This window comes from Lampetra fluviatilis, chromosome 33, assembly GCF_964198595.1.
Source record: "Lampetra fluviatilis chromosome 33, kcLamFluv1.1, whole genome shotgun sequence".
Classification (NCBI taxonomy): domain Eukaryota; kingdom Metazoa; phylum Chordata; class Hyperoartia; order Petromyzontiformes; family Petromyzontidae; genus Lampetra; species Lampetra fluviatilis.
Window position 1 is genome coordinate 1,805,126 of NC_136307.1, and position 15,646 is coordinate 1,820,771.

The 15,646-nt window shown below is 46.7% G+C and overlaps 1 protein-coding gene across 1 annotated transcript; it reads left to right on the forward strand.

Annotated features, from left to right (window-relative positions):
• LOC144943869 (sugar phosphate exchanger 3-like) lies at positions 1-13,719 on the forward strand. The gene is made up of 14 exons (XM_078871705.1): positions 1-71; positions 276-390; positions 1,809-1,901; positions 2,390-2,473; positions 3,124-3,269; positions 3,577-3,673; positions 6,226-6,310; positions 7,445-7,662; positions 8,324-8,465; positions 10,047-10,157; positions 10,681-10,728; positions 11,671-11,822; positions 13,288-13,353; positions 13,624-13,719. Exons 1-14 carry the CDS (start codon positions 1-3, stop codon positions 13,717-13,719), a joined length of 1,524 nt encoding a protein of 507 aa, XP_078727831.1.
• The last annotated feature ends 1,927 nt before the right edge of the window (positions 13,720-15,646 follow it).

The window sequence follows — 15,646 nt, forward strand, 5'->3', positions numbered from 1 at the left end:
ATGCATGCTGCTCTAACCAGACATGGATACACGCAGCATCATCTGTGCATCTTCCTTCTCACATTTTCCAGGTATAATACTCGGGTTGTATGTATTTACAAGTGCTCCAATAATTTGCTTTGCTTCAAATTGATTTAAAAAAGACCCTCCGTCGTATGGCGCATGTGGATGTAGAGCAACGACTCTGATTTTACATTGAGGTGATCGAGCCAGAGTATTGCGTCAGGAGTAGCGGTCCACAGGTCGCGTGATGCACTCGCCGACCTGTTTTACAGCTACGCTTTGTTCAACGCAACGCGGAAAACTTTGAGTTGCGTCAAGGTCAGCTTCCTCAGCGAGTGGACGCGAATGCCGATCAACGACTCAACGGAAACACTCAGTCCACCCGAGGTGAGAGAGGCACCAGGATCTCTCCTCCTGCACGAATGTTTTTACTCTCAGCGAGGTCCGTGTGTGAAGAAGCTCGAGCCATAGTAGGGGGTTACGAGCGCGATCGAGAAAGTACGAGAGGCTGAACTTAGATCGGAATATGTATTTATACTGGCATTTGTATTTATACTTGAATATTTATGTATACTGGAGGAATCCAATGAGCCATCAAGCTGTATTTTGCCAATGTCCAGTGGACATCTGTGGAAAATATGGTTTTGGACGTGTGTTGAGGAAGCACAAAGACGCAATGAGCAGGGCTATGGAGATGCCATCGGTTCTGGGCAGAAGGAGTAGAGGGAGACCGAGGGTGGGAGGGAAGGATGTTGTGGAACGGAATGCGAGGACAGTGGATGTGAAACGAGAAGAGGCACAATATATGTGTAATGACAGTCGAGCCAACCTACGTTGTGAGTGGACTAGTGGCTTCGGGAGGTATTGACAGGGGAGTCAGCCTGCAGTACGAATGGACTAGTGGCCACGGGAGGTAATGACAGGGGAGTCAGCTTGTAGTACGAATGGACTAGTGGCCACGGGAGGTAATGACAGGGGAGTCAGCCTGCAGTACGAATGGACTAGTGGCCACGGGAGGTAATGACAGGGGAGTCAGCCTGTAGTACGAATGGACTAGTGGCCACGGGAGGTAATGACAGGAGAGTCAGCCTGCAGTACGAATGGACTAGTGGCCACGGGAGGTAATGACAGGGGAGTCAGCCTGCAGTACGAATGGACTAGTGGCCACGGGAGGTAATGACAAAGGAGTCAGCCTGCAGTACGAGTGGACTGGTGGCTAAGGGAGGTAATGACAGGGGAGTCAGCCTGCAGTATGAATGAATTGGTGGCTACGGGAATGATCGAGAATAGGAGCGTGGCCAGGTGACGGAAGAGGATGGTAGAGTCTGCCGGTAGAGCGAGCGTTCTAGAACCAGCGAGAAGGTTTGGGAATGGGGGCGTGGCCTCGGACCGTATATAAGGGGGATATGCGCGGGAGACTCGGAGCTGTTGCAGTGGGGGTCTCCGCCTGTTGGAGTGTGAGCACGTGTCTCCTTAATAAAAATAAACCTTCTGAAGACAAGTGCGTCGAAGTCGTCTTTACATATATACCGGCAGTCCTCGACTTACGAATGACTTATACTTTCGGCAGGTGTATGTTGAGTGAACTGCAGTTGTAGAACTTTTGGCCAATATTTACTTTGCGCTGCAAATACAAAAATATATTTGATACAAATATGAAACAGTTACAAAGTTATGGAATGTAGATGTTGCGTTAATCGCCATTCTGTGCAAAGTAATATCGTAAATATAACAATGATATTGCGTTAACCCTCCCCAGTGTGTGAACATGGAAACAAACTGGCATCCTTTATCCGTCTCTGCAGATTTGGTCAGCACACTCGCTCTTCCCCGATGAAGAAAAGGCGTCACTGTTTCTCGGTGCCCTTGACACCATATTCCTCTTCACCTATGCCATGGTAGGTAACGCAGAGATATGCCCTGATTCACGACATTCAGTGCTCAGAGCCAGCATCACTTCATGGGCCCATTCCCGTGCATTTTGGTCTGCCATCACCTTCGCCACGCTGAATTATACTGGCCATGAGTGGCCAAAGTTGCTCAGAAACTTTTTTATATATCTTGTTGTCCTTGTCCAGCACCTCTGACTACCACGGTTGGCTATGTACGATGCGAAATAAGTTCAACATGCATACATATGTACAAAGGCAAATATCCCCCTTATAGCCTTGAACAAACTGTTGGGGCAAGTGTTGTTAGCGAGGCCAGGTTTTTGTTTCTACCCCAGATGTGGCAACCTGATGCACTGCGGAAGTATGACTTTGCATTTGAATAATGATCACTCTGAACAGTGTTAACTCTTCTTACTGTGTGTGCGTGACTAATAACAATGGTGAGCAGAATTGTGGATGTATTGCATACGTACGTGTCGGTGTTTTTCACTCAGGGATCATACATCAGCGGATTTCTGAGCGATAGATTTAACCTGCGATTGGTGCTGTCCGTGGGCATGTGGTTATCCGCTTTGGTGGTAAGAAACCTCTGGCTCTACGTCTCTCACGATTACACTTCTCAACATCTGATTGAGCCGAAGCCAATCTGCAGCTGTGCGGTGACTGCACGTTCATACAAATGCACTACGATGTTGGAAGGACACACAACGAGAGACGTGTATTCGAATCTCTGTGCATAATTCCTGGCTGTTATCCCCTTTGCTACGGAGCTGACGGGTTGAGATTATGACTACTGTATTGTATATTTACATGAGAAATGAATAATTATTGTTCAATTGAAAGACTCACAATCACCGTAAAAATGTTGGAATATTCCACCACTGGCTCAGGGCTATAAACAGGAGATAATCTCTACCGGATTCTCAATTAAGTAAGAAACGTTCATCTTCTTGGTTCCAAGCCTGGGGTGTGTCATTCAGACTCTGTCGTCTCGACAGACCTGTTCTTCACTTGAGGACGGCTACTTGCGTTGTGGCCGAAACGTCGTGAGAATTATTTTATTATGTTTTATTTGTATTATTTTATTATTTCCATTCTACGTGACTTTACCGAAAGAACCAAGAAGATGAATCCCTGCAGTCACGAAAGCTTTAAATGGATAAGAAACGTTCGTTAACTTTTTCGAGTCTTCTACGTGTAAAGTGACCGGTATTCGTGTCCCACGCAGGCATTTGTGTTCGGGAGCGTCACGGAGTGGCTGGGATTCTACAACATGCCCTTCTACGCTTTCCTCTGGGCTCTCAACGGATTCGTCCAGTCCACTGGCTGGCCCTGCACTGTGGCTATCATGGGCAATTGGTTTGGCAACAAGAGGTAGAGACGTTTAGCACAATGCCATTGCTACGAAATCACTGAGACGAGACGGTGCTGAGTGCAGTCTCGAACTCTTTATTCATTAGCTCTGTGGCCTCTCTGTCCATGTGCTACGATGAACGGTCATTACCCTAAAACGTCGTCGATTATTTATATAGTTTTCCCTTTTAAGGCAGCGTTGTTGACAAATGTGTTGAGTTGTTTTAGTTGTTTATCGTGCTTGTGCACCGCGGCCAATACAACACAAAATAATTGATTCCGCCTTCCGCTACATTTTGCTCACGTCATTGACATTTTATTTTGCCAGCCGTGGGTTCATATTTGGAGTGTGGAGCTCCTGCGGCTGCATTGGAAACATCCTGGGAGCTCTGCTCGTCTCCACGGTCATCAGCTACGGCTATGAGGTATGCGAGCCAAGCTCGAGTCAGTGAACACACCTGCACGGTGAGGCTCGTGTGTCACTGTGTCTATCCTCCATTCAGAATCAGAATTTTACTGGTAGGAACCACCTGGTTCCACTAGCCCACAGAGGATTATTGTGTTCGTCCGTCCGTTGTGTATCCAAAAATGGGAGGAGTGGGGCTGGGTGGAGAGGGGAGGGTGGGGAGGGGCTGGGTGGGGAGGGTGGGAAGGGACTGGGTGGGGTGGGGCTGGGTGGGGGGTGGGAGGGGTGGGGCTGGGTGGGGAGGGGCTGGTCACCCCGTGGTGCCCTTATAAAACTCAACGTTTAACCTACTCACGCCGGCTTGTGCCCGCCCTCACAGTCGGCCATATGTGCGGAACACACCACGCCGCCGTTGACCCTGGCCATTGACCGAGCAACCCAACGTTCCTACCAGCTCCCTCCGCAGGAATGTGTTTATTTATACTGCAGGAGGAATCCGATGAGCTATAAAGCTCTTTTTCAGAGATGTCCAGTAGGGCAGGTCAGAACCTTACAACAACAAACAATACACAAACATGACAGGAGTGAAAAGTACATGACAGGTAAACAAATCACCCACATACATACAAATAAAACTAAACCATTCCCATCCTACTAGGCAAAGCCCACTCAGATATTAACTTATTTTCAACGCATGCTTCTAAATGTCAGTCGGCACATTTATCCATGATTGCCTATGTCAGACGTCCGTATGTCAGTCAAAGTACACTTATCTGTCAATCTGTTCATCTGGCAGGCAGTCGGTAACTCGAACTGTCACGAATCTGATCAGTTAAGCCCCTATATTGTAACAGCCTGACAGGCATAGTATTTGTATACGAACTCAGTATGCAATGCTGTGGAGTGTTATGGGTAGAACATATATGCAAACCTCCATTCACTGCACATGTAAATACAAATCAATTTTCGTAAGTCAGCCTATTGACTCTCCAGACCAATGTCATCCTGCAGTAAACAGACTGGACCGGTTTTGAACTTCTGGATCTCATCAGCAGAAGCAGGCTTGTTTAACAAATGCTGCATACCACTGATGCCATTCAAATGCTCTGGCAAACAGACGGAAATAGCTATTCACTCCTCTGATCGTATTTAAACACATTCCTGCGGAGGGAGCTGGTAGGAACGTTGGGTTGCTCGGTCAATGGCCAGGTGTGAGTAGGTTAAGCGTTGAGTTTCATAAGGGCACCACGGGGTGACCAGCCCCACCCCACCCAGCCCCACCCTCCCCACACAGCCCCTCCCCACCCAGCCCCTCCCCACCCTTCCCTCTCCACCTAGCCCCACCCCTCCCATTTTTGGATGCACGACGGACGGTCGGACGGACACAATAATCCCCTGTGGGCTGGTGTAACCATGAGGTTCCTACCAGTAAGAGTACAGCCTAGAGATTGTATTAGATATATGTAATGGGTTCCGGAGACACTTGTAGAGGTAACTTCTTTATTACAATACAACACTCCAACAGTCCTGATACTCTGTTACAGCCTCGGTACACAGCCTAGGTACACAGCCTAGATACACTACTCTGGCTACGCTCTGGGGTCCTCAGGCTACAATTACCATAGGGAGGCTAATTGACCCGACCCAGCCAAGGTGCGGGTCTGGACTCTGGCTTCCTCGGAACTCGCCCTTACAAGGACATAGAGCCGGGAGTCCCAGAGTCCCACCACTGGCCCTCACAGCGTCCCGGCCCTTACAAGGACAAGCGGGACGAGGGGGTCCAGGGTCCTAAGCTGGCTGGTCTTGGGTCTTGGGTCTTGAGCTGCGACTGACCCCGATCGGCCAGGGAGCTGCCCTTTTATGCCTCGTCCCCAACGACGGGTGGGGTTGTGTGCGCCCCCAGATATCCCACAGAGCACACACAGCCCCCCCGTTGGTGGCGCCAAGGGGCTTAACTGTCTGGGGTGCCTGGAATCCTAGCACCCGGTGCCGAAGGCTTATCTTCCTAGGATCCCAGTGCCCCCAGCAGCCCCTCCCCTCTTATGGCACTACATATACAAGCCCTTGGAGGATGTTTCGCAAATTCCTGTGATAATAATTCTAGGCCATTTTTCTTTCTGTGTAGATATTCAGTTCCAAAGATCCGGAATGGAACTTTATTCTGATGTATGCCGCGAGGGTAAATGGGATTGTATGAAACTTTAATAAAAACAAGGAAGAATGATGCATATGCATGGTTTCTGTAGTGCTTTCCAGCAAGTGTTTGTGCTCAAAAGTATTTTTTAAAATGTAATTAATGCAGACGACCTCCAATAATATATGGATCAGACATGTGGACATTAACATAGCAAATGGAAAGTGTGCAAAGAAGCACGGAGTCCTGCAGACTGGGAATTATACTGAGAGAGAGAGAGAGAGACACACGGGGATTAGAGAACGCACGCACGCTAGAGACATACATTTTAATCGAGGTTGTAAAGTGGACAGTTACGAGAGAGATTGCACGCAAAGTGAAGATGAGACCGTTAAAACTAACGGATGATGATACGCGTGTCTCTGATTGCGCAACAGTACACGTTCCTCGTGATGGCGTCCCTCCTGTTTTCTGGAGGAATTGTCGTCTTTTTCGGGATGGCCGTCTCCCCTGCTGAAGTTGGTGAGGGCACTCCCTGCCATCTTACACCGCAGATGACATTTTGACATGCCGCGGTCGTTTTTAGTATTGCCTAAGGCAGTGTTCTTCATTCATTTTCAGAGGTGGGCCACTTTCGCCGATAAGACATCGTCAGTGTGAGGGCCACCACACCATTTGAAACCATCGGGTGGTTTTACAGCAGCACGATGATGATGATGATGGTGGTGGGGGGTGTTTTCACATTTGTGTACTGTCGGGAGCAGCACGTCAAGGGCCGCACTAAAAGCCACCAGGAGCCGCTAGTGGCCTGCGGGCCTTGCAATGAAGAACGCTGCCCTATGGGTATCCCATTCCTGTTGATTGGGGACCTCTCCAACACCGCGTTAGCCATGTGGGTTTGTTGGGCGAGAATGAACCCCGATTTGCCGGCGCGGATTGGTGAATACGGAGCCCAGGAATGGTTCAGATATCACTCGCCACCGATATTAGCCGCGGTCCGGAATGGAGCTCAAACCGCGGGGTTCATAGTGCAGGAAGCTCAACACAGTGTACCACCGCTTCCCCCTTCTGTCTTAAACTAAAGGAGATAATTTGTTATTGACGATATGGCTGGGTGGACTGCTTAAATCCACGAAAGTACTCAGTCACTGACAGCCAGGTGTGATCCATGTCAGTCGTCAGGCTTCACTAGACAGCTGTCGTCTACCCAAGTGGCCATGCAATATTTCTATAAACTGTACAGTAACAACGCAATTCACGCCTCCCCATTTCACGTCGTTTCGCAAATGCGTCGTCACTTTATGAACGTCGCCTCCACCCCACACTCACGTCACTTTATGAACGTCGACTCCACCCCACACTCACGTCACTTTATGAACGTCGCCTCCACCCCACACTCACGTCGCTGACAGCACAGTCGTCCGTCCTTTCTCGTTATCCGTCGTTTCTCAGCCTTCGCCTCCACCACCACCACCGACTACTACTACCCTGTAAACCGCTTCGGTTGATGTCGTTTTGATGATATTCGTCGTCGCACCTTTCGGGAACGCATCCCCCGACGTAAACCGGGGTAAATCGCTGTATCCATCTTTATCGAACCACGCACTGTTTTACACCGGAGCAGACCACAACTCTAATGGCACTTTGCATTTGCAGGCCTGTCATTGGCGAGCATAGAAGAGGAGGAAACAAGTTGCAGGGAGGCGTCCGTGACGTGGAGCAAAGCTTCGGAAAGCCTGCCAGTGGTGGACATGGCGAACCAGCGCACGTACGGAACCCCTCCGGACGATGGGCCGAGGGAGGGTTCTTCCATACGCACGGAAAAACCTGCTTTGGGTTTCTTCAAGATCGTCTGCTTGCCTGGCGTGGCAGTGGTGAGGAGCGGTTGTCGGATATCTCGCCAAACCGAGATCGCTTGCCACCCTTGTACTTTTTTTCCACTGTGCAACCAAGCCGTGCTGGGACCGTGCTGGGACTGTGCCGAGCCACCAACTTCTCAATTGACACCAAAGTATTTGTTTTTTGTGTGCAGTACATTAGTGTACACATTTTTGTGTCAAGTTGCTCTGATTGCATTGCTTTAAGACACGTTTTGATAAATACCTGTACAGTGTATTCTCCTATAGCACGGTAATTGTGTTATATAACAAATAATATATAATATGGGGGGGTAAAGCACAGGCCGTGATAACACGTGAGATGCGTAATGCAGGCTGAACAAAGACTGAGGAGCGTGGGTAGCGTCTAGAAGCATCCAGCAGCATCCCGCCTTGCGTGATGCTACACCGAGGCAGCCGTACGACCGCTTATTCCTACTCGCCCGACGTAGTTCCGTTCACTCAATCGCGTTACATCCAATTGGCGTCCGCGTTATTAAAAACGTGTTCCGTAATACATTCACCGCGTTATATATCCAATTAGCGTACGTGGAAAACACGCGGCGCTATTGGGGAACATAGCCTGCATTGACTTTCCTTGCGTGGGCATCTCTGCGTAAATGATACCATCGCCGTCCCTGTCTCTGCCGGGGCGCAGTACGCCTTGGCGTACGCGTGCCTCAAGCTGGTCAACTACGCCTTCTTCTTCTGGCTGCCGTACTACCTGGCCTACGAGTTCAGCTGGACCCAGGTGGACGCAAGCCGCATGTCAATATGGTACGACTTTGGAGGCATCATTGGTAAGCACGTCCGGACTTGGTTTAGATCGTTGTGCGTGTTTTATGATGTCACAGCAACATTTTTGTCTTTTTTCAACCCGCACAAGTAGAAGTTGATCTGCACAATAGTACAAGGATAGCCGTACCACTACTGGATGAAAGTCTTCCCACGTTCCACATGGGGGTTATTTGACCATACTTCAACACCACTTGCTCGGTGCAGGTTGAAGGCGAGCGGCATAAATGTTGGAGCATAGTGCAATGCAACGGTGATTTTTTTCCGCACTGCCCTCTGTCGGCAACGTAGCCCCACGGCCGGCAGCCTATAGCATCTGTTTTAAACACGGTGGTCGCCCATCCAAGCACTGACCAGCCTCAAGCCAGCTTAGCTTCCAAGATATAACAAGATCAGGTTGCTTGCTGGTGATTTGGTCACAAGCTTAAAGCATTTCGCCGGCTAATTATCCTTGGGCTTAGTTTTACTGGGGGCCTACTGTAAACCCATGGCCATTCCACAACAGTTGGAGGGCGAATTCAGGGACTTCTTTCATGGCACCTCTCATCCCATCGGTTTAATTTATTTTCACGCGTCCAAACCCCCCACCTCTGCACACCCAGCAATTTAAATGTGTTCACCATGGTTAGGCGATCAGCAGGTCGCGGTGTGGTGGGCTAAAGTGTGGGCACTCCCACCCCTACCAAGATGTCAGGCCAACGTGGAAGAGTAGGCCAATATACCCCTAAGAGCCCCTTCTGCCATGTGGTGGAAGACCGCGAATTTTACAACCGTCAGGATCACTCTTCCTTCCGATATTAGTAAGCCATTTGAACTATGCACTTTTGAATCTAAATTGTGAACTACTTTCTTTAGAACTGCTTGTTGTTGCCTTCTCCCACACCTCCAATGATCACGGTTGGCTACGTATGGTGCGAAAGAAGTTCAACGTACATACATAAAGGTCTTGATGCAGCTAATTCGGCTGTGACGGTCCCACCTGATGACGGAGACTTGTGTTGCCTCCGAAACGTCGTGAATTTTATTTTTTTGTTTTGTTTTATTTTACTTTCATTAATTTTAATGTTTTACCTACGTGACTTTACCGAAAAAACCTAAGAATATGAATCATTGCAGTCACGAAAGCTTCAAATCTAGAATACATAAAGGTCATTTACAGGAAGATGCAATTTAGAATTAAAAAAGCAGATACCTGGGCTGTGAATTTTGGGCTGCACAACTTCAGTTTGAAGCCTTTTCAATGATAACGAAAGGGTCCGGTGTGAAGAATTTGGCACCGCTCTAAATTCAAGTTTGTTTTTCTCTGGACATCTGTGAAAAATAGCTTTGTAGCTCATCGGGTTCCTCCAGTATAAATGGTTCTGATTCTTATTCTCGAGGTCACGGCATCCTCCTGGCTTCAGTTGTTTGCTGTTGAACTGCGCTTCAGACTCAGCTTTCCACTCTCATTGAAAATGTATATTTATCGAGCGCATTCACTCCTTCCCCCCGCACCTCCGATTAGCACGGTTGGCTACGTACGGTGCGAAAGAAGTTCAACGCACACACATACATACATCTATAAATAGCAGATTATTATTTTCCAGGTGGCGCCATGGCTGGGTTGATATCCGACCGCCTGGGAAAGCGGGCGCCCGTCATTGCCCTGATGCTGCTGCTGGCGGTTGCCACTCTGGCCTGCTACCTCAGTGAGTACGGTGGTAGAAATTTCAATTTAAAGCTTTCGTGACTGCAGGGATTCATCTTATTGGTTCTTTCGGTAAAGTCACGTGGAAGGGAAATAATAAAATAATAAAAAGAAAACATAATAAAATACAATTCTCACGACGTTTCAGCCACAACGCAAGCAGCCGTCCTCAGGTGAAGAACAGGTCTGTCGGAAAGACAGCGTCCTCAGGTGAAGAACAGTTCTGTCGGAAAGACAGCGTCTGCCTTTCCGACAGACCTGTTCTTCACCTGAGGACGGCTGCTTGCGTTGTGGCCGAAACGTCGTGAGAATTGTATTTTATTATGTTTTATTTTTTTTATTTTATTATTTCCCTTCTACGTGACTTTACAGTGGTAGAATTACGTTTGGCGAGCGAAACAAAGTCAAGATGCGAGTTGCTTTAGAAAAGCAGACGTTGTAGCAATGAGAATGCTGCTGGTGTGTTGTGAGTTTATTTTTTTTTTATCGCGAATTGCTTTCAGAAATAATTCATGTTTTTTTTCTCTTTCCAGATCCTTTCAGCAACAGAGTTTGGAATGGATTCTTATTGGGTGTTACAGGTCAGATATTTGCTCAGTCATTCATTTTTTACTTCTGTTATGAAGCATATTCACCTTTAAGTGTACTGGGCAGAGTGCTTTAGTTTTTTTTTAAGTTCATGTATTTATCGGTAATATTTCCAGCTTACTTGAATGTCAAGATCTTCATAAAATTGCTTCTCTGGTTCAATGGTTATATCTCTATCATGCATTACGGTTCCGTTTAAGTTTCTAAAGGCGACAATGTAGCGACGATTACCATTCTTCAACTTTATCTGTTTGCATTTCATTACATCTTCATTTAACTTAGTGTTCTCTCATTTTGTTTTGGTGACCCTGGTGACCCAGTTCACTCTTGAAAACGAGACTCATCCTGCTATCTATAAAATCTCAATTGGTTAAACAAAATGAACGTGAAACTTCTTTCTTCATTCTTTTCCAAAACTTTGTTAGGCATATTCTTGGGTCTTTCGGTAAAATATGAATTCCTGCAGTCACGAAAGCTTTAAGTCAAGATTTGTTAGGCATTGTCATCATTTTTCATAGCTTTTCTTTCCATCGGAGTTATTTTTGTGGTGTCACGTAAAGAAAAAAAACAGACAACAGGTATAAATATTAATTGCTGGATAAAGGCCTCCCCAGGCAGTATTAGTCACGGGGGTTGTTTTGAGGATACTTCACGACTCTGGTCAGTGTGTGTTAGTGAAGAGTTGAGGAGGCAGTCACACGATCCGCCCGGACATCACTCGCCACTCATTTCAGCCATGGCCAGGAATCAAACTAAGGTGATCGGCTTCATTTCGCTATGCGCTTACCCACTTAATGCCTGCTTTCCGCCCAAAATATATCATAGTTTATTGATGTAATTATAAAGTTTGGACCAAGAGGTAATAAGTATAAGAACCACTGATATGCCCCCAATGAATAACGTGTGCTCGTGTCCACGGTGCCGTGTGGGCGCAGGGTTTTTCGTGAGTGGGACAGCTAACCTCATCAGCTCAGCTGTGCCGGCTGACCTGGGCCAACAGGGCACAATTCAGGGCAACCGGGAGGCGTTGGGCACTGTGACTGGCATCGTGGATGGAACGGGCAGCCTGGGGGCTTCCGTAGGACAGGTAACTCCAATACTCATCCCCCCCCACCTCCATCCTTCACCGTACTTCACCACGCTGGTCAGTGCAGGTTGGTGAAAGGAACACATTTTGTCTGCTATAAATGTGCACACTTTGTTGAGCTATAATTATTTGTGGCCAGGTCGCTTCTGAAAAACAAGTTAATACATCAGTGGGCTTTGCCTGGTAGGATGGAGGATGGGATAGTTTAGGTGTATTTGTACGTGTTTGGGTGATTTGTTTACCTTTATTGTACTTTGCACTCCTATCGGTTTTTTTATTGTTTATTGTTATAATGTTCTTACCTGCCCCGACTGGACATCTGTTAAGAAAGCTTTATAGCTCATCGGATTCCTCCAGTAACACATTCCTGCGGAGGGAGCTGGTAGGAACGTTGGGTTGCTTGGTCAATGGCCAGGGTCAACGGCGGCGTGGTGTATTCCACAAATATGCCCGACTGTGAGGGCGGGCACAAGCCGGCGTGAGTAGGTTAAACGTTGAGTTTTATAAGGGCACCACGGGGTGACCAGCCCCTCCCCACCCAGCCTCACCCCTCCCACCCCCCACCCAGCCCCACCCTCCCCACCCAGCCCCTCCCTCCCCTCCCCACCCAGCCCCTCCCCACCCAGCCCCTCCCTGCACGACGGTGGTGTAACCAGGAGGTTCCTACCAGTATAAATACACATATATTGTGATTCTGATGTATGGGTGCCAGTACCCGGTATAGATACAAAGTACCCACGCCTCTTCAAGCTCAGCAAGGCAGGGCTACCTTAATTTTTTTTAGCTTTTCACGCCCAACATAATTACATTAAGCCTATGTAAGTGAGCATAGCCTGCGGTATGCGAGTATGGTGTAGGTACAATAATACATCTCTCTAAATATATTTTTATTAGAATATTTGCGTAGCAGCACGACCAGAAGGTTAAAAAAATATTGCAATCCTCTGTTATCCGTGCACCCTCCTTGTTGTGCGCATGCTCCTATTGACTACGTGCTACATTCATCCTATTTTCCAGTCGATTGTGGGCATAACAGGAAATCACCCAGACAGTTTGACAAATTTCTAGGGAATCGCACGCAACTATTAGGGTGTGAAATACATGATGAGTAATGCATTACACATTGCTGATTATGTTTCCCATAGTCTGGTGTGGTGGTGATATTTATCTAAAATCTGCTAAATATGTTATATAATTAACACCGCATGTAACTTTCAGCAGATGTCTCGTTTAGCTTCAGCATGGGGTAGCCAGCGTGACGTTCACGATAGTTGAGAGACTGTCTGCTGACCCAATTTATTAATCATTATCTTGAGGGTATATTTATGCATTATGAAATGTAGTGTGCACTGTTTTTTTTACCATAAGTATTTACAATAACCACATGCGTATGCGTTTCATAGGTACTGTTGTGTTTATTTTAACCAAGTTATTTTACTTCCCACTATGATTTTTCTCGCTACAGTTTCTCGTGGCAGTCATATACAGCCGTTTTGGCTGGGAATGGGTTTTCGTATTCTTCATTGTTATGGTAAGTAAAGTTACGAAGAGTTTATAACTGTGTGTGCTGAGTTTGGTAAGCCATTCAAATTACATCTGAGCTCACCAAAAGCTTGTATTGTGATCGGTGATATGAGTGATGGATTGCACTTTACTGCAGAAAATACTAAACTGTATCAATGTCTGTTGACACGATTAGATGTATGGTACCCAAGTCCTCTCATCAAAATACATCACGGATAAATAAGTATAATTAATGCCCACTGTGTGATGTATTGTGTACTTTATGTTGCATTTGCAGATATTCCTCACCTTGATCATTCTGCTCCCTCTGGTCGTTCGAGAAATCAAAAATATATTTGTCAATCAACAAGTGGGGTGCCTGTCAACCACATGAATTGCAACATGAATTATGCCATATGGACAGACTTTCCTGGCGCGTAGTGAAGCTATTACACTACAGTTACAAGAAACTTGCCAATGCTTGGAAGAGCCAGATGAGATAATAATCATTTTAAATAATAGTGGCAAAATATAGAAGGCAACTGGCATTCAAGAGGATTGATGGCAGCCAGAAGTGGTAGTTTTACTCAGTGATCTTGAGTACACATATATACGGAGGGTAAAAATTATACCGTAATTATTACATTTGGTATGTGGACCATTCCAATAGTGCAAGGCTATCACGGGGGCGCAATGTTTCACGGACACGATGTGCAGCGGTTTGACAGTATGCGGCGATGGTTGCAATGGGCAATCCCAATCGAGCGATCTGCCGTTGCTTTTCAAATCTGGGCGATTCCAGAGGTGCACGGTGAGCTTACTCTTCTCGACTGACGTCAGTGGGATTTGAAGCGTCCGCTTGTTGAAGCAGGCAGACGGCACACGCGTTTCACGCTAAATACACACGTGCGCAGGGAGGCCGAGCAGTGCCGGATTAAGCTAGTGCGGGACATGTAGCATATGTTATAAAGGGGCCCTAAATTAATAAAAACGCACAAATATTAAAACACAATTTTTTTTACTTGCATAATAAAGTAATTGTATTTTTTTCATTTGCTATACAGCCAGATAATACGATAAATCGCTAACCTTAAACACCGAGTCGTTCATAAAAGTCGAAGGCGGTATAGTACTATAGTAATAGAGCAAGTGCAAGAATTACTGAACCGGAATTGATAGTTTGAAAGCATTTAGAGCGGAGTCCTTGAAAGTGCGGAGCCCGTAGCATTTGCTCCTTTTGCTACGAGGATCACCCGGCACTGAGGCTGAGCGGTGAACGCGCTACCACTGGGCCACGAGGAAGACAACGAGAGCATTGGCGCTTCTCAGGTGACGTTAAGGACGAAGATGAAGAGCGGACGGGATGGAGGGAATTTGGAGACGAATATCTGCCGTGGGCCAGAGGACGAGAGAGAGAAGACATGTTAAAGATGTGTGTGTGTGTGTGTATCAGAGGTGTGGACTCGAGTCATGTGACTTTTGGACTCGAGTCAGACTCGAGTCATGAATTTGATGACTTGCGACTCGACTTGGACTTGCATAACAATGACTTTGTCCCACCTATGAGATGTGGACTCGAGTCATGTGACTTGGACTCGAGTCAGACTCGAGTCATGAATTTGATGACTTGCGACTCGACTTGGACTTGCATAACAATGACTTTGTCCCACCTCTGGTGTGTATGGTGGGTTTAAAATAGCGAAGTAATGTTGCTTGTGATAAAATGCTGGGTGCGTCGACACAGTAGTTGAGTAGTATTGAACATTGTTGATTAAAATGTTTCGGTGCAATAAAAAAAACTCAGGAATTGTGTGTAAAAACAGTGTAACAGTATATAATGTGAACACGAGCAGGTACATAAACGTGAGTTTCAAGGCCGAACACTTAACTACAAGCAGGTATGAAGGGAAGAGGCTAAGTGTGAATACGTATTTTTCGTAAATGATATGCAAGTCTTTTGTACTAAAATGAGTTAATAGTTATTGCTTACGTCTCAAATCTTACGCGAATATGTTAAGATAACCGAATGTTTATCAAATATGGTACTATGCATGAATGTCCTCAGGTTAATATTTATGTAAGCAAAGTCAAGGTGTGTGATGCTGTACTTTTAACTTGCACTGCCAAAGGTGGACAAATCTCGCTCTCTCTCTCTTTCCCACTTCAGATCCCACGACGCATCATATTCACCGTGACCAATTCCACCATGAAACGTCTCTCTCCCAATCATCATCATAGCTCAACCTGGCTCATAAATAACATCCCCTGCAAAAATCATCACAGCCTCCAAGTGGCGTGAACCCAATTATACCCACAGCTGT

Excerpts from the sequence above, each read along its gene's own strand:
- LOC144943869 (XM_078871705.1), top strand. The coding sequence starts at position 1 with ATGCATGCTGCTCTAACCAGACATGGATACACGCAGCATCATCTGTGC. Across the intron at positions 10,729-11,670 it reads ATTCTTATTGGGTGTTACAG|GGTTTTTCGTGAGTGGGACA; the intron begins GTCAGATATTTG and ends GTGTGGGCGCAG. Across the intron at positions 13,354-13,623 it reads TCGTATTCTTCATTGTTATG|ATATTCCTCACCTTGATCAT; the intron begins GTAAGTAAAGTT and ends TTGCATTTGCAG.